General features: G+C 43.2%; 1 protein-coding gene across 2 annotated transcripts in view; it reads left to right on the forward strand.

Annotated features, from left to right (window-relative positions):
• stt3b (STT3 oligosaccharyltransferase complex catalytic subunit B) overlaps nt 1–22,919 on the forward strand; it is a 132,984-nt gene that overhangs the window by 38,529 nt on the left and 71,536 nt on the right. For both annotated transcript variants that reach the window (XM_068001202.1, XM_068001210.1), the window contains exon 2: nt 15,688–15,796. In XM_068001202.1, coding sequence (XP_067857303.1) covers nt 15,688–15,796 — 109 coding nt within the window. The remainder of the gene's footprint in view (nt 1–15,687; nt 15,797–22,919) is intronic.

Consider the following 22,919-nt stretch of genomic DNA (forward strand, 5'->3'; position numbering starts at 1 on the left):
AAAGTGATGGAAGGTGTCGTCGACAGTGCTACCAAGCGGCACTTATTCAACAACCTGCTGATCGATGCTCAGTTTGGGTTCCACCAGGACCACTCTGCTCCAGACCTCATTACAGCCTTGGTCCAAACATGGACAAAAGAGCTGAATTCCAGAGGTGAGAGTGACTGCCCTTGACATCAAGGCAGCCTTTGACCGAGTGTAGCACCAAGGAGCCCTAGTAAAATTGAAATCAATGGGAATTAGGTGGATAACTCTCCAGTGGCTGGAGTCATACCTAGCGCAAAGGAAGATGGTAGTGGTTGTTGGAGGCCAATCATCTCAGCCCCAGGACATTACTGCAGGAGATCCTTAAGGCAGTGTCCTATGCCCAGCCATCTTCATCAATGATCTTCCCTCCATCATAAGGTCAGAAATGGGGATGTTCGCTGATGATTGCACAGTGTTCAGTTCCATTCGCAACCCCTCATGCAGCAAGACCTGGACAACATCCAGGCTTGGGCTGATAAGTTGCAAGTAACATTCGTGCCAGGCAATGACCATCTCCAACAAGAGAGTGTCTAACCACATCCCCATGACATTCAACGGCATTACCATCGTCGAATCCCCCACCATCAACATCATGGAGTCACCATTGACCAGAAACTTAATTGGACCAGCCATATAAATACTGTGGCTACAGGAGCAGGTCAGAGGCTGGGTATTCTGCAGCAAGTGACTCACCTCCTGACTCCCCAAAGCCTTTTCACCATCTACAAGGCACAAGTCAGGAGTGTGATGGAATACTCTCCACTTGCCTGGATGAGTGCAGCTCCAACAACACTCAAGAAGCTCGACACCATCCAGGACAAAGCAGCCCACTTGATTGGCACCCCATCCACCACCGGCACACAGTGGCTACAGTGTGTACCATCCACAGGATGCACTGTAGCAACTCGCCAAGGCTTCTTCGACAGCACCTCCCAAACCCGCGACCTCTACCACCTAGAAGGACGAGCAGCAGGCACATGGGAACAACACCACCTGCACGTACCCCTCCAAGTCATACACCATCCCGACTTGGAAATATATCGCCGTTCCTTCTTCGTCGCTGGGTCAAAATCCTGGAACTCCCTTCCTAACAGCACTGTGGGAGAACCTTCACCACACGGACTGCAGCGGTTCAAGGCTGCGGCTCACCACCACCTTCTCAAGGGCAATTAGGGATGGGCAATAAATGCCGGCCTTGCTAGCGACGCCCACATCCCATGAATGAAGAATAAAAAAAGATTCTCCCACAGTGGTGTTAGGAAGGGAGTTCCAGGATTTTGACCCAGCAACGATGAAGGACTTTGCAGGGTCGACTGGGCTTGGTTTGCCTTTGTCGTGTCCGGTGCCTAGTGGTCCGATGCCGGCTGGTCCATCCGGTTTTATTATGACTTTTTTTAGCGAGATTTTACAACTGAGTGGCTTGCTCGGCCATTTCAGAGGGCAAATAAGAATCAACCACATTGCTGTGGGTCTGGAGTGACATATCGGCCAGACCGGGTAAGGACGGCAGGTTTCCTTCCCTAGAGGACATTAGTGAACCAGATGGGTTTTTAATGACAATCCGGTAGTTTCATGGCCACTATTACTGATACTAGTATTTTAATTCCAGATTTTATTTAATTAATTGAATTTACATTTCCCAGCTGCCGTGGCGGGATTTGAACTCCGGATTATTAGTCCAGCCCTCTGGATTACTGGTCCAGTAACATAACCACTATGCTACTGTACCCCAATGCAATTCAGAACTATACAAGTATACTTGACATTGCAAAAATATTCCTAGCTATTTTTTCAATGATTAAGATGTATCTTGCAAATATGTTTACTGTAACCTCACCCTTCCACCCCACCTGTTGCTTGTTCCAGCATGTTATGCCTGTCCCAGGAGGGCAGATGTATCGTTATTTTGATTCCTGTGACAGATCAGAGGTCAGACAGCTGCCGCTTTTCACCAGTTATTTCTGCGTTCTTGCAGACATAAGTACCCACCTCCTTGAAGCAATATATTCTGGATTGGAACTTGCAGTAGTCTATTTTTAAGAGTTGCCAATAATTTTTATGATACTCCATGGTAGTGCCATATTATAACTGAAAATAGGTTGATAATATTTGCTAATGTTGCATGTTCCCAAGTGATTTGTACTTTCAAACCGTAAAAGCTTTTAGGCACTAATTGAGTGCTGGTAATACATTGATTATGAAATACTTGCATCGTTAGCATACAAGAGTTGTGGGTTAGGCTGTGCTTTTTAAAGCAGAGGATGAATGATTCCATTGTCTTTCATTCTAGCCAGTGTCCCTGTTAAACAGAATCTTCTGCAAACTGCAGAGATTTGAATATAGTTTTATAAAAATAGTAAATAGTTTATTACTTCTAGCAAGGAATAATATTGGAGTTTGTAAAATGCTGAAATGGCTTTGACTGAAATTTGATACTTATTGACTGAGATGGTCTAGACGTTATTTTTCATGTTTACATACTGGGAATTCTTGTGGAGTGACTGAAAATGAAATAACTTGTGGCACAGTGAGGTGGTTGAAATGGGGGCAGCGGGTGACCACAGAGGGCAAATGAATGGACAGTGGTTAGGGAGGCATGGGGCAGGCTGCGGTATGAAGGGATGCAGAAGGCGGCATTACAGAGGCTGATTTAGGATCAGCTATTCATTTTTAATTTATATAGCTTTTACATAAGGTGGCATCCTGAAGGTTTGGTCAAAGGTACGAACAGTAACTGTTTCTACTGCAGTGTCATGTCACCGATTTTTTTAAAAACAATGCTTATTAATGTTATTTTTATATCCTAACGTGTGCTTTTTTTCATGACAAAACTAGCATCCCTGCTGGTAAACTTCAGAAAAGGCAGCTGCTATGAATTAATTTTAAGTCTGTAGATGCAACTATTTGTTTCAGTGCATTAAAGGCTGCATCGTACTATACTTAATACTGAGCCAAAGTGACCTGCATACTCAGATCACTTGTACTGAAACATTTGGGATTTGAATACAGCCAGGTGCAGTTTAAAGAGCAAATGTTGCCATGGACCAGCCCCCTTTTTTCATAAAACAATGAAATGGTTACAAAGCTAGGTTTTAGCAAAAGCTTGGCTAACATGGCTGATTGTTGGCTTATACAGATCTGAAACATGCTGACATGTGAGGAAGCAGGTGTACTCCAAGGGCATCTACTTAGCTGATGTCACCCCAATGTATTCACTCCGTCTTACTGATGAAATGGAGGACATTACAGGGCTCCTTCACAATGCAGCATTATAGAAAGAAGGAACTTGCTTTTATATAGTGCACTTCTCAACCTCAGGTTGTCCCAGAGCACTTTACAAGCAATGAAGTACTTATGAAGTGTCACTGTTTTAATGTAGGGAAACGTGGCAGTCAGTTTGCGCACAACAAGGTCCCACAAACAGCAATGAGATAATGATCGGATCATTATAAATATGAATAGTTTAAAAATTAAACTATCTGAGCAGACCAAAAATTAACTGTTCATTTAACCTAATAGTGTTCTAGGTTCACCTGTGGATCTTGGTTCAGCACCCTCACACTGTTGGGCTCAGTAATTTCTTCAAATCATTTCCCCACGTGAAGAAACTTGGCACTTGTTTAAATAAAAAGAATAAATAAAGGATGTCAGACTGAGTTTATTGAACGTGTATATTTACGTCTGTACTATTATAACAAGCGGAAGGGTGTCTTACTGCCAAGCATCTGCCTCCCATGCCTCTAAGATAATCTGCCAAGAGGCACATGGGAGAAATTATGGGTTCCAACCTTCTGTCTGTCCTTCCCTTTCTGGGCAGAAAGAGATGAACTTCACCTGATGCCTCTTCCCTGACAGTAGAACTAAATTAGGAACTCTGTGTGGGGAGTTGTGAGGGAACCTGTGTCTGACCAGCCTAGCTCCAAATTTCATTTCTGCACAATGGTGATAGATCCTTAGCAGGTTGGGACTTCTGCCTGCCTACTGATTGCACCAAGGGTAAATGTGTTTACACATTTCAGGCAGGCACTCCGCCATTTATGGCACAACTGAGTGTGTGGGGGGTGGGGGCGCGCCTTAAATTAGGTGGGGTTAATCTCTGCAACTGATTGCTGTAGGGAAAACCTGTCATTCAAAACTGCCCCTCGGGCCCATAGCAACACTGGAAGTGTTGGAACACATGGCTACGATCATTGATAGGGATTTAATGTAATCAGCTTTCCCTGCACCACCTGCCCAGAAACCATTTGTTTTGTAGCCCTGGGGTTGAGAAATTGACCCTGCTATAACATCACCGTGTGTATACCACTTGAAAAATAAACCCTTTATGAAGAATTAGACTTGATGCTTTTTTCTGTGCAGCTCTGTTTTTTCCTTAAATATATTTGTTTCAACCGAGTACTGAAGAAACAATGCACTTGCATTCATATGGCACCTTTCACATCCTTAGGACAATCCAAAATGCTTCAAGGCTAATTTAATTATTTGTGCAAGGTAAATAATGTTGTTGTAGCCGAAGGTGGAAGCTAATTTACACAAAATTAATGACTAGTTAATCAGTTCTGATCGTGTTGACTGAGGGATGAATATTGGCCAGGGCATTGGGAGAACTCCCTGTTCTTATTTGGAGATGCCGGTGATGGACTGGGGTTGACAATTGTAAACAATTTTACAACACCAAGTTATAGTCCAGCAATTTTATTTTAAATTCACAATTTTCACATCGTTCACCTGACGAAGGAGGAAGCCTCCGAAAGCTTGTGAATTTAAAATAAAATTGCTGGACTATAACTTGGTGTTGTAAAATTGTTTACAATTGTTCTTATTTGATACTGGTTTGGGAAAGGGGATGAACTTGCACCCAGTTTAAAGAAAAAGAAATGTTATTTTGCAATTTCATGTTTGTAGACGTACTGATGGTGATACTCTTTAATTTCTCTGTACTTTCTGTTAGCCTGATGGCTTGTAACATGTGAATGTAAAGAATGCATTTACAATTTGCCTATAAATAACAAACAGAAGCAATCTTCTCTCCAGCATTGTCATGGGTTATGTATGTTCACTGTAATTGGCATCGCATATACAAATTAAACAAAGCTTTGTGTAATGTAGCGGTAAATATGCAGCGTTTGAAGTTTGGGAGCAAACTGTTTCCAAATTCAGCTTGTCATTTTTAACACCAGAACTTAACCTGCACAGTTAAAATGTCAGCATTGGCTTATCTGAGCATGCGCAGATTTTAGAAAGTACGAGGGGATACTACTGAATCAAAACGTATTGTTGTCCCCTTCGAGCATGGAAGATTGGGAAACATCAGCATAAATGTAGCTTAGATATAAAGTCAAGTTTCCATGACTGGGCACAATATCTAGGTAGGAAATGGCATTGACATTCTGTTCTTTTCTGCAGATTGCTTGATTATGATACAATTGCATTATGCTCTTGTGTTGTTTACTTTATATATTGTATTTGATTTAGTATATGTATGAAGAAGTTTGAATATACAGATCTGAGGAACTAGATGTACAGTATTGTATCGGCAATGAGAAACCCTGCAGATAACAGACTGCATTGAATTAACTCTAACGATATGCATGTATAACAGAGTTTATGATGCTTTCCGGACTTTGAAATCAGATTAATGCCCTGTGGCAACTTGCTGTTGGAGTAGATTCAGAGAGCTAACCTATTTTGGTCAGATTTTGTGCTGATAGTGGCCATACAGGAGCTTTACACCTTTAATACATAGTGACATTTTTGCAAGAAGGTTAAAGATTATGACCTTAATACTGTAGGTCCGATTACGCTGGACATAGGATTTCAAGAAGGCGGCTCACCACCACCTTAAGGGCAATTAGGGATCGGCAATAAATGCTGGCCTTGCCAGCGACGCCCCCATCCCGTGAACGAATTAAAGAAAAACATAGGATTTCCCACTAACTGATGAGATTCATAGGTGGGTAAGTGATTTTCAGGATTCAGGAATTGGTTTATTGTAATCTAAACCCTGAATTGAGACTGGCAATTACTTGACACCAACAGGAACAGGAGTAGGCCATTCAGCCCCTCGTGCCTGCTACGCCATTTGATAAGATCATGGCTGATCTGTGATCTAGCTCCATATACCTGCCTTTGGCCCATATCCTTTAATACCTTTGGTTGCCAAAAAACTATCTATCTCAGATTTAAATTTAGCAATTGAGCTAGTATCAATTGCCGTTTGCGGAAGAGTGTTCCAAACTTCTACCACCCTTTGTGTGTAGAAATGTTTTCTAATCTCACTCCTGAAAGGTCTGGCTCTAATTTTTAGACTGTGCCCCCCACTCCTAGAATCCCCAACCAGCGGAAATAGTTTCTTTCTCTATCCACCCTATCTGTTCCCCTCAATATCTTATAAACTTCGATCAGATCACCCCTTAACCTTCGAAACTCTAGAGAATACAACCCCAATTTGTGTAATCTCTCCTCATAACTTAACCCTTGAAGTCCGGGTGTCATTCTAGTAAACCTACGCTGCTCTCCCTCCAAGGCCAGTATGTCCTTCCGAAGGTGCGGTTCCAAGAACCGCTCACAGTACTTCAGGTGCGGTCTAACCAGGGTTTTGTATAGCTGCAGCATAACTTCTGCCCCCTTGTACTCCAGTCCTCTAGATAAAAAGGCCAGCATTCCATTAGCCTTATTGATTATTTTCTGCACCTGTTCATGACACTTCAGTGATCTATTTACCTGAACCCCTAAGTCCCTTTGGACATCCACTGTTTTTAACTTTATACCATTTAGAAAGTACCCTGTTCTATCCATTTTTTTGATCCAAAGTGGATGACCTCACATTTGTCTACATTGAATTCCATTTGCCACAGTTTTGCCCATTCACCTAATCTATCAATATCCCTTTGTAATTTTATGTTTTCATCTACACTGCTTACAATGCCACCAATCTTTGTGATGTGGAGATGCCAGTGATGGACTGGGGTTGACAATTGTAAACAATTTTACAACACCAAGTTATAGTCCAACGATTTTTATTTGAAATCTACAAGCTTTCGGAGGCTTCCTCCTTCCTCAGGTAAATGTGACATTTACCTGAGGAAGGAGGAAGCCTCCGAAAGCTTGTAGATTTCAAATAAAAATCGTTGGACTATAACTTGGTGTTGTAAAATTGTTTACAACCAATCTTTGTGTCATCGGCAAACTTAGATATGAGACTTTCTATGCTTTCATCTAAGTCATTAATAAATATTGTGAATAATTGAGGCCCTAAGACAGATCCCTGCGGGACTCCACTAGTCACATCCTGCCAATGTGAGTACTTACCCATTATCCCTACTCTCTGTCGCCTTTCGCTCAGCCAATTTCCTAACCAAGTCCATACTTTTCCCTCGATTCCATGGGCTTCTATCTTAGTTAACAGTCTCTTATGTGGGACCTTATCGAATGCCTTCTGGAAGTCCATATAAATAACATCCATTGGCATTCCCCTGTCCACTACTTTAGTCACCTCTTCAAAAAATTCAGTCAGGTTTGTCAGGCACGATCTACCTTTCACAAATCCATGCTGGCTCTCTCTGATTAACTGAAAATTCTCGGTGTTCAGTCACCCTATCCTTAATTATAGGCCCCAGCATTTTCCCCACAACAGATGTTAGGCTAACTGGTCTATAATTCCCCGGTTTCCCCCTCTCTCCTTTCTTAAAAAGCGGAGTGACGTGTGCAATTTTCCAATCTAGAGGGACAGTTCCTGAATCTAGAGAACTTTGAAAGATTATAGTTAGGGCATCTGCAATGTGCTCACCTACTTCCTTTAAAACCCTGGGATGGAAACCATCTGGTCCTGGCGATTTGTCACTCTTTAGTGATTTAATTTTTAATTTTTACAGGTAGTTTGTATAACTAGAGTTGTTTTAAATTAAGTCTGATGGTAGGAGTCATGAAATCAGCAGCCAGGGAGCTCCATTCATTTCGTCTGACCCCTTTTGGGGTCAATTTTGATGTCACATAGATTACAGCAATGAATCTCTCTTCCCTCACCTCTCGCTCCCTCTTGTACCTTTCTAACTTTTTTTTCTCTTTGTTCTGCCTTTTGAATGCCTGCTTTTGTTTGCTCTCTTCCCCCTCCTTCCTTACCTTTCTCTCTCTTCCCCTTTCCATGTGGACGCTCTTTCTTTTCTCTTCCCCCTATTCTTCCTATTTCTCGTGCCCTTTCTCTCTGTCCCTCGCAAGCGCTCTTTCCTTCCCTTGTGTTCTTTCACATGCACACTTTCTTTCACTCTTTTGCGCTCTTTTGTGCCTACTCTCTCACGAGTGCACTCTTCCCCTGTCACTCTCTTTCCCTCTTTATAATATGGAAACTTGGTGCATTGTAAATTTCAGTTTTGGGAGCTCTTTCCAAATTTTGTTGGGGCTGCAGTATTAAAGGAATGCTAAAGCTGTGGTTATTGTTTGGCCAAGTCTGGTGAATTCATGTTTAAAGATTTTTTTTCTTGCAGTAGTGCCTTTTATAAAACCAGCTTTATTGACGTGGTCTCTACCTAAACATTGCTAGAACTGTCATTTTGGAGACTACCATATGAACATTTGGGTTTCCCGGTGTACATTTTGTACAGTAAGGTGCTTTTTTATTTTAACACTCTCTTTTTGATGAAAAATGTTAAAGATAAGCATTTCATTGGCCTTTTTATTGTTGGAAGCCTTAGGCCAAAAATAAAGAATAAAAGTGCTTCAAATACTGTGTACGGTTAGCATTGTAGAAACTTTGAAGTGTTTTGTGAAATTAATGTACATTTTTAAACACCTTGTTTCAAGAGATGTCAGCAGAATCATTGTTAAAATAAGCTGTAGTGCAAAAGTTCTATCAGTTAACTCTATTTAATGCACCCTAAAATGGTGGAACCAATTGTACTTAATTGTATTGTGGGACAGTGGAGAGATGACAAAAACTAGGTGAAAAGATGAGTTTTAAGAAGGCTTTTGAAGATTGAGAGAAGTGAAGGTGATTACAGGGGGGGCTCTGGAGAGAGCTTGAAGACTACTACCAGTGGTGGGACAAAGGACCGTCTGAGGGGAAATGCCCAGAAGGCCAGAGTTGGACCAATGGGTGTGGAAGGTTACATGAGGCGGGAGAAGATTAGAGGTAGGGATTTGAAGATGAGGACAAAGATTTTAAGCTCATTGTAATGGTGGATGGGCGCCGGTATACATCTGCGATCGGGACTTGGTATGGAACAGGATATGGGAGGCTGATGTTGGAACTTACGGAGGATGTGAAACTGGCAAAGAGGACATTGGGAAATAAGAATCTAGAGGTGACAGAAGTGGGGACGGTGGAGGTAATCAGTTTTGGTGATGGGGTAGCATGTGGGGTTTAAAGCTCAGCCAAAGTTTTACATGGCTCTATTTATCTTGAGAAAGTGACCAGGGAGTGGGATGGAGTCAATGGTAAAGGAATGGAGCTTACGGTGGGGGTCAAACGATGGCATCCATCATCCTTATCTTTAGCAGGAGGAATTTTTGACACATCCATATCTTAATATCATGCAGCCTAACAGCATACAGTGTCATGGGGTTAAGGGAAGTGGTAGAGAGGCCGAGTCGGGTGTCATCAGCATACATATTGAAGTTGACTCCCAGCCTACAGATGATGTCACTGAGGGGCAGCATGTAAATCAGGAAGAGGAGGAGTGGCGGATAGATCCTTGGGGAATTCCAGAGGTGACTGCAGAGGCAGGAAGAGAAGCCATTGCTAGAGAGGCACCTTGCAAGGTTAGTCCTGCAGAGCTGACGACAAAGGCAAGGAGATGGAGCAGGCTAGTTTGGCCACATCGAGTGCCAGAGAGAGACTGAAAAGGCAATGAGGGATAACGAGCTACAGTCAGTTCGGCTGGGCACTTAGCCTTTCTGCACTGCTCTCAGCACTATGGGCTCCGACAACATCACGGCTGTAGTGCTGAAGACTTGTGCTCCAGAACTAGCCACGCCTCGAGCCAAGCTGTTCCAGTACAGCTACAACACTGGCATCTACACGACAGTGTGGAAAATTGCCCAGGTATGTCCTGTCCACAAAAAGCAGGACAAATCCAATCCGGCCAGTTACCGCACCATCAGTCTACAATCAATCATCAGCAGCAAAGTGATGGAAGGTGTCATCGACAGTGCTATCAAGCAGCACTTGCTCACCAATGCTCAGTTTGGGTTCTGCCAGGACCACTCGGCTCCAGACCTTATTACAACCTTGGTCCAAACATGGATAAAAGAGCTGAATTCCAGAGGTGAGGTGAGAGTGACAGCACTGGACGTCAAGGCAGCATTTGACCGAGTGTGGCACCAAGGAGCCCTAGTAAAATTGAAGTCAATGGGAATCAGAGGGAAAATGCTCCAGTGGCTGGAGTCATACCCAGCACAAAGGAAGATGGTAGTGGTTGTTGGAGGCCAATCATCTCAGTCCCAGGACATTGCTGCAGGAGTTCCTCAGGGCAGTGTCCTAGGCCCAACCATCTTCAGCTGCTTCATCAATGACCTTCCCTCCATCATAAGGTCAGAAATGGGGATGTTCGCTGAGGATTGCACAGTGTTCAGTTCCATTTGCAACCCCTCAGATAATGAAGCAGTCCATGCCTGCATGCTGCAAGACCTGGACAACATCCAGGCTTGGGCTGATAAGTAACATTCACGGCAGACAAGTTCCAGGCAATGACCATCTCCAACAAGAGAGAGTCTAACCACCTCCCCTTGATATTCAGTGGCATTGCCATCGCCAAATCCCCCACCATCAACATCCTGGGGGTCACCATTGACCAGAAACTTAACTGGACCAGCCACATAAATAATGTGGCTACAAGAGCAGGTCAGAGGCTGGGTATTCTGCGGCGAGTGACTCACCTCCTGACTCCCCAAAGCCTTTCCACCATCTACAAGGCACAAGTCAGGAGTGTGATGGAATACTCTCCACTTGCCTGGGAGTGCAGTTCCAACAACACTCAAGAAGCTCGACACCATCCAGGACAGAGCAGCCTGCTTGATTGGCACCCCATCCACCACCCTAAACAGTCACTCCCTTCACCGCCGGCGCACTGTGGCTGCAGTGTGTACCATCCACAGGATGCACTGCAGTAACTAGCCAAGGCTTCTTCGGCAGCACTTCCTAAACCCGCGACCTCTACCACCTAGAAGGGCAAGGGCAGCAGGCACATGGGAACAACACCACCTGCACGTTCCCCCCCCCCCCCCCCCCAAGTCACACACCATCCCGACTTGGAAATATATCGCCGTTCCTTCATCGTCGCCAGGTCAAAATCCTGGAGCTCCCTACCTAACAGCATTGTGGGAGAACCTTCACCACACCGACTGCAGTGGTTCAAGAAGGCGGCACACCAATACCTACTCGAGGGCAATTAGAGATGGGCAATAAATGCTGGCATTGCCAGCGACGCCCACATCTCATGAATGAATTTTTTTAAAAAGCTAGACTGGAAAGAACTGAATTAGGATTCTTGGGAGAGTTGAGCACAGAACTAGGAGGTGATAACGCATTCAAGGATCTTGGAGAGGAAAGGGAGGTTAGCGATTGGGCCATAATTAGAGACAGAAGAAGAGTGAAGGGCAGTTTTGAAAAGCAGAGGGAAGGTGCCCGAGCAATGGAGCCATTAACAATATTGGTAAGCATGGGTACCAGGAAAGGTAATGGAGTTGGGTGGAGGAGGGTCGAGGAAGCACAATGTGATACTTGTTAAGATTAGCTTTTAGATGGGGGGTGGATGAGAAAGTGATGGGATTGGGAGATGGCTGGTAATGAAGGGGAGGCGGAAGAGGAATAGCAGGTGGCAGTAGAGGCAACTTTATGGATGGACTCCATTTTAGAGTGTTCTTTGCATTTGGTGTTAGAGCTGAGAGGAGCCGACATTGGAAAGTATTTTGTCATGGAGAAAAGGAGCTGTGAGTTGTCCATGATAAAACCTGGAATTAAAGAAGAATTTTATTGAGGAGAGGGACTCAATCTGTGCCTAATATGCAGATTTTGTGATAAATGACTTGACTAGTTGTAGATTTGCTCGAAATTGCAGCCCTCAAACTTGGGGAAGCAAAAGTGGGAACTATACTAGGGGAACAGCGGGGGTGGGAGATGGTGAGTGAGTGGATGGAAAATCATGGGCTGCTGAGCACAGAAGCTGAAAACTCTGGCCTATCTCTTTAATGGCTTTGTGGCATCTAATTGAGGTACTGTTCATCCTTTTCTGTAAAAGTCTTAATTTTAGTAATTCCTTTCGTCTTTGGTAGCATGCCAGTTGTTTCTGCACGTGGATAAAAGTTTCCTTTTTGTCGGTCCTTTCAGTCAGTATTTTAAACTTCAAAATAGAGTGGTTTAATTAGTTGTTTTTGCTGATATTCTGTAAGAGTTTTTGTAAGTTTGTTGGTTTTCTTTGAGCATTTGATCCAGTGACGTCAACTCTGCAACTGTAGCTAGGACATGTTTCTTTTGCATTCTCAGTACTGGTCAGGCAGGGCCAGTCTCATGAGGCTATTCTCCAGTCTGATGGCACTTGACGTTAAGATCAGTATTGAATAACTGCTCTCTGGTTGACATATCCTGGTGTCTACTGATGTTGAATGGTTTCCAGTTGTGTGAAGCCGGTTCCAACTTAACCAGATGGTGGTCAGAACTGCCTAATTTGCAGGAAGATAATCCTCCATGCAAAAATTGTCTACCTCAAATTCCTGTTCTCAAGATATGCCTGAATCTCCATTTCTGTAGAAGTAGTAGGTAGAGACTGCCCTCGGCAAGCAGATGGCACCGGGCGTGCCACGTTCTGCGTTTGCTCAAAGAGAGTGTCTAACCACCTCCCCTTGACATTCGACGGCATTACCATCACCGAATCCCCCACCATCAACATCCTGGGGGTCACCATTGACCAGAAACTTAACTGGACCAGCCATATAAATACCGTGGCTACAAGAGCAGGTCAGAGGCTGGGTATTCTGCAGCGAGTGACTCACCTCCTGACTCCCCAAAGCCTTTTCGCCATCTACAAGGCACAAGTCAGGAGTGTGATGAATACACTCCACTTACCTGGATGAGTGCAGTTCCAACAACACTCGAAGCTCTACACCATCCAGGACAAAGCAGCCCGCTTGATTGGCACCCCATCCACCATCTTAAACATTCACTCCCTTCACTGGCACACTGGCTGCAGTGTGTACCCCACAGGATGCACTGCAGCAACTCGCCAAGGCTTTTTTGACAGCACCTCCCAAACCCGTGACCTCGACCACCTAGAAGGACAAGGGCAGCAGGCACATGGGAAAAACACCACCTGCACGTTCCCCTCCAAGTCACACACCATCCCGACTTGGAAATATATCGCCGTTCCTTCATCGTCGCTGGGTCAAAATCCTGGAACTCCCTTCCTAACAGCATTGTGGGAGAACCTTCACCACACGAACTGTGATTCAAGAAGGTGGCTCACCACCACCTTCTCAAGGGCAATTAGGGATGGGCAATAAATGTTGGCCTTGCCAGCGAAGTCCACATCCCATGAACGAATAAAAAAAAAAGGTTACGGAAAAGGAATGATGTGTGGAGTTTTCCAGCTATAGTTACAAAACTATTAAGGTGCAAGGACGATAGAGCCACTCTGGTAAAGATGATAGAAATGTTGACCTCTGTGCAGCTATCGTCCCACTACAGAGGTTTTTTACCAATTGAGGTTTCAGTCATGACCAAGTTGGGTCCTGATGTGGAGTTTGTGCAAGATTCCTATCGAGTATCAATCCTCTCCTCTGCAATCAACAACTTGTATTTATAAAGCACTTCTAGCTGTGTCTCAAGACACTTTTTCATGGGAGGCACAGACACTAAGCAATAATAGAAGTTAGGAGAGGTAACAGAACGCACAGTCGAAGAGAGGCTATAAGGTTTTTAAAGGTTTGGAGGGAAGTAGCTAGATGAAAAGGTTTAGGGAGGGAGTTTGCGAATAGGGCACAGATGACTTAAAAACTCTGCCACCAAATGAGCGGCAGGAGGGAAAATGTACAAGAAACCAGTCAGGTCTGCAGGGCTGAAGGAGGCTGCAGACGTATGGTGGGGCAAGACCATGGAGGGATTTGTAGTCGAGAAGTGGAGGTCGTTTAGGAGAAGGGTGATGGCAAGCAGGGCTTAGTGTGGGATAGGATGCGACTTCTGGAGTTTTTGGTAAGTTAGAGTCTGTGTTGGGTGGAGCTTGGCAAGTCAGTGAGGAGGATATTGGGGAAAAGTCGAGGAGGAAACAAAAGCATGCATAGACATCAACTAAAGACCTACATAAGGGATAGTTTTGAAACTATACCCTTAGCCACTGAAATCTGAATGCATGAGAGTTGCTACAGAATGACTTTTGGAAACAGGCTCTAGTGATGACTCTGTGAGGGCATTAGTTTTATGTCATCAATAGGCAAAACCACTGACCTTTGAGTTAACTGAAGATGGTGGGATCAAACTCGATATTGCCATAAGTGGAAGAATATACCCGTAGGAAGTATGCTGTACTCTGTGCCAATGAGAATTCCAACCTGAAATGTTGGAAAATGTTCCTTGAAGAATCATATTGGGGGGGAGAAACTCCACATTTAGTTACCTTTTTAAATCCCGGTACGGATGCTCCCCTCCCCCATCCGCATTTGGCAGCATATAAGGACCAATGCAATTGGGGTAGTTTATCCTTGCAACAGCCTGGGCTCCTTCTGACAGGCTCGCTGCCTGAGCCACTCAATCTCCAGAGACTCCACAGCATGCAAGGAACATGGTAACATAGTAACTGTACCAGATGCTGGAAAAACAAGCTGTTATCAAAATATAGAAAATTAATTAAACCCTCTGTATTGATAGAGCAAAAGTTTATTTACATGGGTCATTCAAGTCTCCCTGGTTTCACATTATGTGAAATATATCCTGGTTTATCGAATTTAGGTCATCAAGTTCTCATCTCTAATTTGTGTTTTGGTATAATTCACTTGTATGTGGAGATGGAACAAATGAAGAAAAAAAGCTATTTGATCTCTCTCAGGCTTTGTAGTTGGGCCTCCACATTGCAAAATCATGTCTTTCTGACCCAGTGCGACTTGGAGCTTTCTGATCATTTTCATTTGTACATTCTGGAGTGGGTGGGGGCAGGGGCAGGGATGAGTGATCTCGATATACAACAGCGTGCCTTTGTATAGCACCTTTTAATGTAGAAAAATGCCCCAAGGCATTTCACAGGCATGAGGAAAAATGCAAGTGCTTTATGCTGCTACTGGGTGACAAAATGGGAAAATACAGTTCACCAGCAGTGACATCATGCAGCTTGATGCACACAAGAACATAAGGACACAAAACTGACGTTTTATTTCATTGCTGTCTTGTACTCGCCCAATACTAACATTTGAAGGTTGAATCACATTTGGAATATGGTCTGTGGCAGGTATAGATAGAGGTTTGTGTGTTGTAATCTCATTGGTGAAGGTATCATGCAGTTGTCAGCTCTCAAGTGCTTGCAGAATTAGCAGTTGCACCTGCCCTTGCTCTCCCACTTATTATGCGTTATTATACATTTCAAGACTGTGATCTTAAGTCACCATGTGGGAGAATTGTTAGCTCATCATTTAGTTGTTAAAAATTAATTGTTTAATAAATGTAAGCTTTCTTGTGTTTTACAGGTTTAACTACCGTTCCACGCATTATCTTGCATCCCATGGGTTCTATGATTTTCTAAACTGGTTTGATGAAAGAGCGTGGTATCCTCTAGGAAGGATAGTCGGAGGAACGGTAAGAATGGAGCAACACAGCAAATCAGACATTTAAAAATTCATGTCAATCGATACAAGCTGATAAATTAAAATTTCTCGTTATGACTGTTATGTTTTTGAGTAGAATGAAATTGTACCAGAAAATGCGAACCCTGAATAGAGTAACCTTGTTTAGTAATATTTTTAACAATGGGACCAGGGTGTGATAATTCCCTAAACTGGGAAAGGCGGTCCTAGAGTCCTCGCCACAAACAAATTTTTCCAGTAACTTGTCCTGGAATATTCTATGTATTGAATATTTAATTTTTCTTTTTGTGATTACTGTACCAAATTTAGTGGGGGAGCTTTTGGGGAGGGGAGGAGTAGCAGAAAATGTGTTATAGAATCATAGAATGGTTAATGTGCTGTAACCATTCAGCACTGTAACCATTCCATGATTCTATAAGGAAAAATGCAAGAACTTTATGCTGCTATTGGGTGACAAAATGGGAAAATACAGTTCCCCAGCGGTGACATCATGCAGCTTGATGCACACAAGAACATAAGGACACAAAACTGACATTTTCGGCCCCTCCAGTCCGTGCTGGCTCTCTGCAAGATCAATCCAGCTAGTCTCACTCCCCCGCCCTTTCCCTGTAGCCCTGCACATTTTTTTCCTTTAAGTACTTATCCAATTCCCTTTTGAAAGCCATGATTGAATCTGCCTCCATCACCCCCTTGGACAGTGCATTCCAGATCATAACTACTCGCTTTGTTTATATATATATATATATAAAAAAAAGTTTCTCATGTCGTTTTTGGTTCTTTTACCAATCACCTTAAATCTATGTCCTCAGGTTCTTGACCCTTCTACCAATAGGATCAGTTTCTCTCTATCTACTGTCTAGACTCCTCATGATTTTGAATACCTCTATCAAATCTCCTCTCAACCTTCTCTGTTCTAAGGCGAACAACCCCAGCTTCTCCAGTTGATCCACGTAACTGAAGTCCCTCATTCCTGGAATCATTCTAGTAAACCTCTTCTGCACTCTCTATAAGGCCTTCACATCCTTCCTAAAGTGCGGTGCCCAGAATTGGACACAGTACTCTAGTTGTTGTCAAACCAGTGTTTTCTAAAGGTACATAGTGACTTCCTTGCTTTTGTACTCTGCCTCTATTTATGAAGCCCAGGATCCCGAATGCTTTTTAACCACTTTCTCAACCTGTCCTGCCGCCTTCAATGATTTGTGCACATATACCCCCAGATCTCTGTTCTTGAACCCCTTTTAGAATTGTGCCCTCTAGTTTATATTGCCTCTCTTCGTTCTTTCTACCAAAATGTATCACTTCGCACTTTTCTGCGTTAAATTTCATCTGCCATGTGTCCGCCCATTCCACCAGCCTGTGTATGTCCTGTACATCCAAGTCATTAATATATATCAAGAAAAGCAGTGGTCCTAGTACCGACCCCTGGGGAACACCACTATATACCTCCCTCTAGTCTGAAAAACAACCGTTCACCACTACGCCTATCACTTAGCCAATTTTGTATCCATGCTGCCACTGCCCCTTTTATTCCAGGAACTTCAACTTTGATGACAAGCCTATTGTGTGTCACTTCAAATGCCTTTTGGAAGTCCATATACACCACATCAATCACATTGCCCTTATTGACCCTCTGTTACCTCATCAATTTCATCAATCAACGCAATTTTTAAGCAGAGAGCTAATAAATTGCTTGTGGCATTGCTGATTGTCGGTTGATTTTTCTAAAATGTATTTTTACTGGCACTTGACAAGCCTGCAATGAAGGGTAGCGTAGCAGCAGATGTTTTTGTAAGTCGGGCATAGTGGGGAGCAGGACCAGAGGCTAGAAGTTGAAATGTTTTTGAGGTGGCCGAGGCAGGTGGGAAACAGCCATGGTGGGGAGTCAGGCTGAGGGCAAAGTTTAATATTTTTTGGAGGAGGCTGGGTAGGAAATATTAATACGGATTAAATATGAAAGCACAAAAATCTTAAACAAAAAGTTTAAAGTAAGTTTAGAAAAATAAATTAACCTGAATTTAAACTGAAAAGAAAAGAACTTGCATTTCTATAGCACCGTTTACAACCTCAGAACGTCCCTAAGCACTTTACAGGTAATGAAGTACTTTTGAAGTGTAGTCACTGTTGTAATGTTGGAAACGCACCATCAATTTGCGCACAGCAAGTCCCACAAACAGCAATGTGATAATGATAGATGATTTTTAGTAGTGTTGGTTGAGGTATAAATATTGGCTAGGACATCGGGGAGAATTCCTAAGCTCTTCTTCGAAATAGTGCACTCCCTCAAAGCTGCATTGAAGTGTCAGCCTGGATTACGGGCTGAAGTCTCTGGATTGGGACATGAACACACAACCTTCTGACCCAAAGGCAAATGTGCTACCACTGAACCGCAGCTGTGCTGGGGAACATGGAGGCTCTACAGTTCCATCTCCTGGCATGATAGGACACCCATGATTCCTCAATGCTGTTTGAAATGGGAAATCCTATTAAAGCAGCACCTGGAGTCGTGATGGGGAATGGTGACAACTAACTTGACATTTTCACATTGGAAATCCTATAGGAGTTGTTTCCCTATCTCTAAAATGGACCTTACAACCCACAGACTGTAAATCCATGCTGTGTTATGTGGGTGGGAGGGGGCAAACAGGAAGCAGTGCCTGGGTAGAAGACGGGTGGAGTGGAGATGGGCCTCCAAGGTGCTGGGGCAGTGACAATAGGCAGATGGCTACTTCAGGGAGTAATTTAGGTTTTTGGAGTGGGTGGTGCTGTGGAGCATAGCACCACCTAGCTTAAGGAGGCTTGAAACGTAAGTATGACCTACTATGAATAGATACAAATTTCATTAGTTAAATTGCTTCACAGGGTTGAAAATTGAATATCCTCCCATTGTCAACTGCTAGTGTATCGGAATCTTATAGTTGATGGTAAATAACTTCCTAATGGGAAAGCCTGTGTAGATTGGAAAGCGCTGTATTTGAAATGCAAAGTATTTATTTTTAGTTTCCTCCCCTCCCCACCATATTTCATTGGTGTTAAGTCATCAAAAGTGTCAAGCTACTGTTAAAATAAATTTTAACGGAATGAAAAAGTGAACTTGTACGTGGTGTCCACTTGGAAACATTTGAACTTCAATATCTTCTGTGCTCTTTGCTTTTCAAATTAGTTCTGTTTGACCTGTGTGCCTTACATTGCAAGTATTTTGTCCTTCACTACATTTCTCCAGTACTATGGATAAGATTATGGGATCAGAAGCTCACCTCGGGGTCAGATAGGATATTAAGATTGTGAACAATATGATTCAACTTGAGACAGTAGCCGTGGAGGGGAATGGAATTGATGGCAGGGGTACAAAATTTGTGGCGGGGCTGAAGACAATGGCTTTGGTCTTCCCAATATTTAACGGGAGAAAATTGTCCAGGATTAGGCCATCAAAGGGTTGCAGTCCCATAATTGCATGAACTGAACCAAAACATTCTGACCTGGAAGTAAACTCTTTTGTGGATGTGCTCTTGACAGTTGGACTGTGAGAATGCTAATACCATGTTTGTTACAATTATTTATAAACCCAGAATGAAGACTGTTTGAGGTATGGAATAATGGCCAATAGAATAAAGATTTTTTTTTGGATATAATTTTCTCCTAATTTTGGCAGGCTGGTGTATAATGAACAAAAACCTTGAAGTATGAATAGAGATCCTGATGAGAGCTGGGCCGTCGATTCCTAACCAAAGGATGTAAGAAAGCACTGAATTAAGAAAAGGAGCATATTGAGCCAATTGCTTCCACTTTGTCTATAGAGCCCACTCTTAGTGCTGCATTGTCCCACAAATATGGTGGATTAGGAAATGGCAGAGATATTAAGTGAATGTTTCATATACTACCTGTTCTATCATGAACTTCAACCAACCTGTTTAATCTTCTGGGGAGAGATTCTGGAAGTGTCTCCCAAAGGTAAAAACAAAAATCCATCTAACTTCTCATTCATTGTATATCTCCATAACTAATTGCCTTCCTTTAAGTGACTTTTCTGTGGTCCCAGCAGCCTGTGGAACTATGTTCCAGTTAATATATGTTTGATTTATCACTTTAACCCTTAATTGAATTCCTAACTAGACATTCTTCCAACTTTTTTTAAACTTGTTAATCATCATTATAGAATTAACTGCTTCAGCTGGGATTCATTCTATAATCCACAACCCTTGGATGGCAAGGAAAGGGTGGATTTCCTTATTGTCATGGTCTTAAGATAAATTCAAGTATTTGATTAACTTTGATGATAACAGCTTCACTTTATGAAAATCTAAATAGATTATGTCAACTGGAAGGTCTTCATCCGTAAACACCCCTAAACCAGTGCTGTCTACTCCTTATGGTCTCCATGCTATTCATATTAATATTGATTGTATCCTGTGACATGCTTTTGAGCTTTCCCGTCACAACCAATGTTAGCCTGACTGGTCTGTAATTCTTGGTTCATACCTCAGCTTTCTTTTTGAATATCAGGATCACAATTTTAGAACTCCTAAAGAATATTGTTTTGAGCTTTGTCTGTTTCCTCTCAGTACTTTGAGGATTTTAGCTAAATGTCATTTGGGTCTGGTGCCTTGTAAATATTTAATTCCTTGGGTTTCTGCATAATTCTTTCTTTATTGACCAATCTATATATTTACTGAACTAAACTGACTAGATCTGGAATTTGTCTACCTTATTTATAGAATCATAGAAAGTTACTGCACGGAAGGAGGCCGTTGTGTCCATGCCGGCCGAAAAAGAGCAATCCAGCTTAATCCCACTTTCCATCACTTGGTCTGTAGCTCTGTAGGTTACGGCACTTCATGTGCATAGCCAAGTACTTTATAAATGAGTTGAGGGTTTCTGCCTCTGCCACCCTTTCAGGCAGTGAGTTCCAGCCCCCACCACCCTCTTGGTGAAAATATTTCTCCTCCGCTCCCCTCTATCCTTCTACCAATTATTTTAAATCTATGCCTCCTGGTCACTGACCCCTCTGCTAAGAGAAATAGATCCTCCCTGTCCAGTCATAATTTTATATACCTCAATTAAATCTCCCCTCAGCCTCCTTTGTTCCAAGAAAACAGCCTCAGCCGATCCAATCTTTTCTCATAGCTAAAATTCTCCAGCCCTGGCAACATCCTCGTAAATCTCCTCTGTACCCTCTCTGGCAATCACATCTTTCCTGTAATGTGGTGCCCAGAACTGTATGCAGTACTCAAGCTGTGGCCTAACCAATGTTTTATACAGTTCAAACGTAACCTTCCTGCTCTCTTATATTCTATGTCTCGGCTAATAAAGGAAAATATCCCGAATGCCTTTTTAACCACCTTATCTACCCCGCTACCTTCAGGGATCTGTGAACATGTACTCCAAGGTCCCTCTCTTCCTCTACACCTCTCAGTATCCTCCCATTTATTGTGTACTCCCTTGCCTTGTTTGCCCTCCCCAAATGCCTTATGTCCCACTTCTGCGGATTGAATTCCATTTGCACTTTTCTGCCCACCTGACCAGTCCGTTGATATCTTCCTGCAGTCTACAGCTTTCCTCCTCACTATCAACTACATAGCCAATTTTTGTATCATCTGCAAACTTCTTGATCAAGCCCCCCACAGTCAATTCCAAATCATTAATATATACCACAAAAAGCAAGGGAACTAGTACTGAGCTTGCGGGACCCCACTGGAAACAGCCTTTCAGTCATGAAAACACCTGTCACCTGCTCAAAAAAGTCAATCAAGTTAGTCAGACACGACCTTCTGGTAACAAATCCATGCTGACTGTCCTTATAACCCATTCTAAATGACGATTTGCGCTGTCCCTCAGATTCGATTCCAATAATTTGCCCACTACCGAGGTTTGACTGGCCGATAATTACTAGGACTATCTCTTTCTCCCTTTTTAAACAACAGTACAACATTAGCAGTCCTCCAATCCTCCAGCACCATGCCTGTAGCCAGGGAGAATTGGAAAATGATGGTCAGAGCCTCCGCTATTTCCTCCCTTGCTTCTCTTAACAGCCTGGGATACATATCATCTGGCCCTGGCAATTTATCTACTTTGAAAGATGCTAATCCCCTTAATACTTCCTCTCTCACTGTTTATCCCATCCAATATTTCACACTCCTCCTCCTTAACTACAATCTCTGCATCGTCCCCGTTTTTTGGGAAGACAGACGCAATGTATTCATTAAGAATCATACCCACATCTTCTGCCTCCACACATAGGTTACCTTTTGGGTATCTAATAGGCCCTACTCTTTCCTTAGTTATACTCTTACTCTTTATGTATTTACAAAACATTTTTGGTTTTATATTAATGATTTGGACTTGAATGTGGAGGGCTTGATCAAAAAATTTGCGGATGATACAAAAATTGGAGGAAAGCTATGGACTTTTTTATTCGCTCATGGGATGTGGGCGTCGCTGGCGAGGCCGGCATTTATTGCCCTTCCCTAATTGCCCTTGAGAAGGTGGTGGTGAGTCACCTTCTTGAACCGCTGCAGTCCGTGTGGTGAAGTTTGTCCCACAGTGCTGTTAGGAAGGGAGTTCCAGGATTTTGACCCAGCGACGATGAAGGAACGGCGATATATTTCCAAGTCGGGATGGTGTATGAGTTGGAGAGGAATGTGCAGGTGGTGGTGTTCTCATGTACCTGCTGCTCTTGTCCTTCCAGGTGGTAGAGGTCACTGGTTTTGGGAGGTGCTGTCGAAGAAGCCTTGGCGAGTTGCTGCAGTGCATCCTGTGGATGGTACACAGTGTGCCAGTGGTGAAGGGAGTGAATGTTTAGGGTAGTGGATGGGGTGCCAATCAAGCGGGCTGCTTTGTCCTGAATGGTGTCGAGCTTCTTGAATGTTGTTGGAGCTGCACTCATCCAGGCAAGTGGAGAGTATTCCATCACACTCCTGACTTGTGCCTTGTAGATGGTGGGGAGGCTTTGGGGAGTCAGGAGGTGAGTCACTCGCTGCAGAATACTCAGCCTCTGACTTGCTCTTGCAGCCACAGTATTTAAATAGCGATGGTAATGCCGTTGAATGTCATGGGGAGATGGTTAGACTCGCTCTTGTTGTTGATGGTCATTGTCTGGCGCGAATGTTGCCACTTATCAG

The sequence above is a fragment of the Heptranchias perlo genome, chromosome 2, assembly GCF_035084215.1.
Source record: "Heptranchias perlo isolate sHepPer1 chromosome 2, sHepPer1.hap1, whole genome shotgun sequence".
Lineage (NCBI taxonomy): Eukaryota > Metazoa > Chordata > Chondrichthyes > Hexanchiformes > Hexanchidae > Heptranchias > Heptranchias perlo.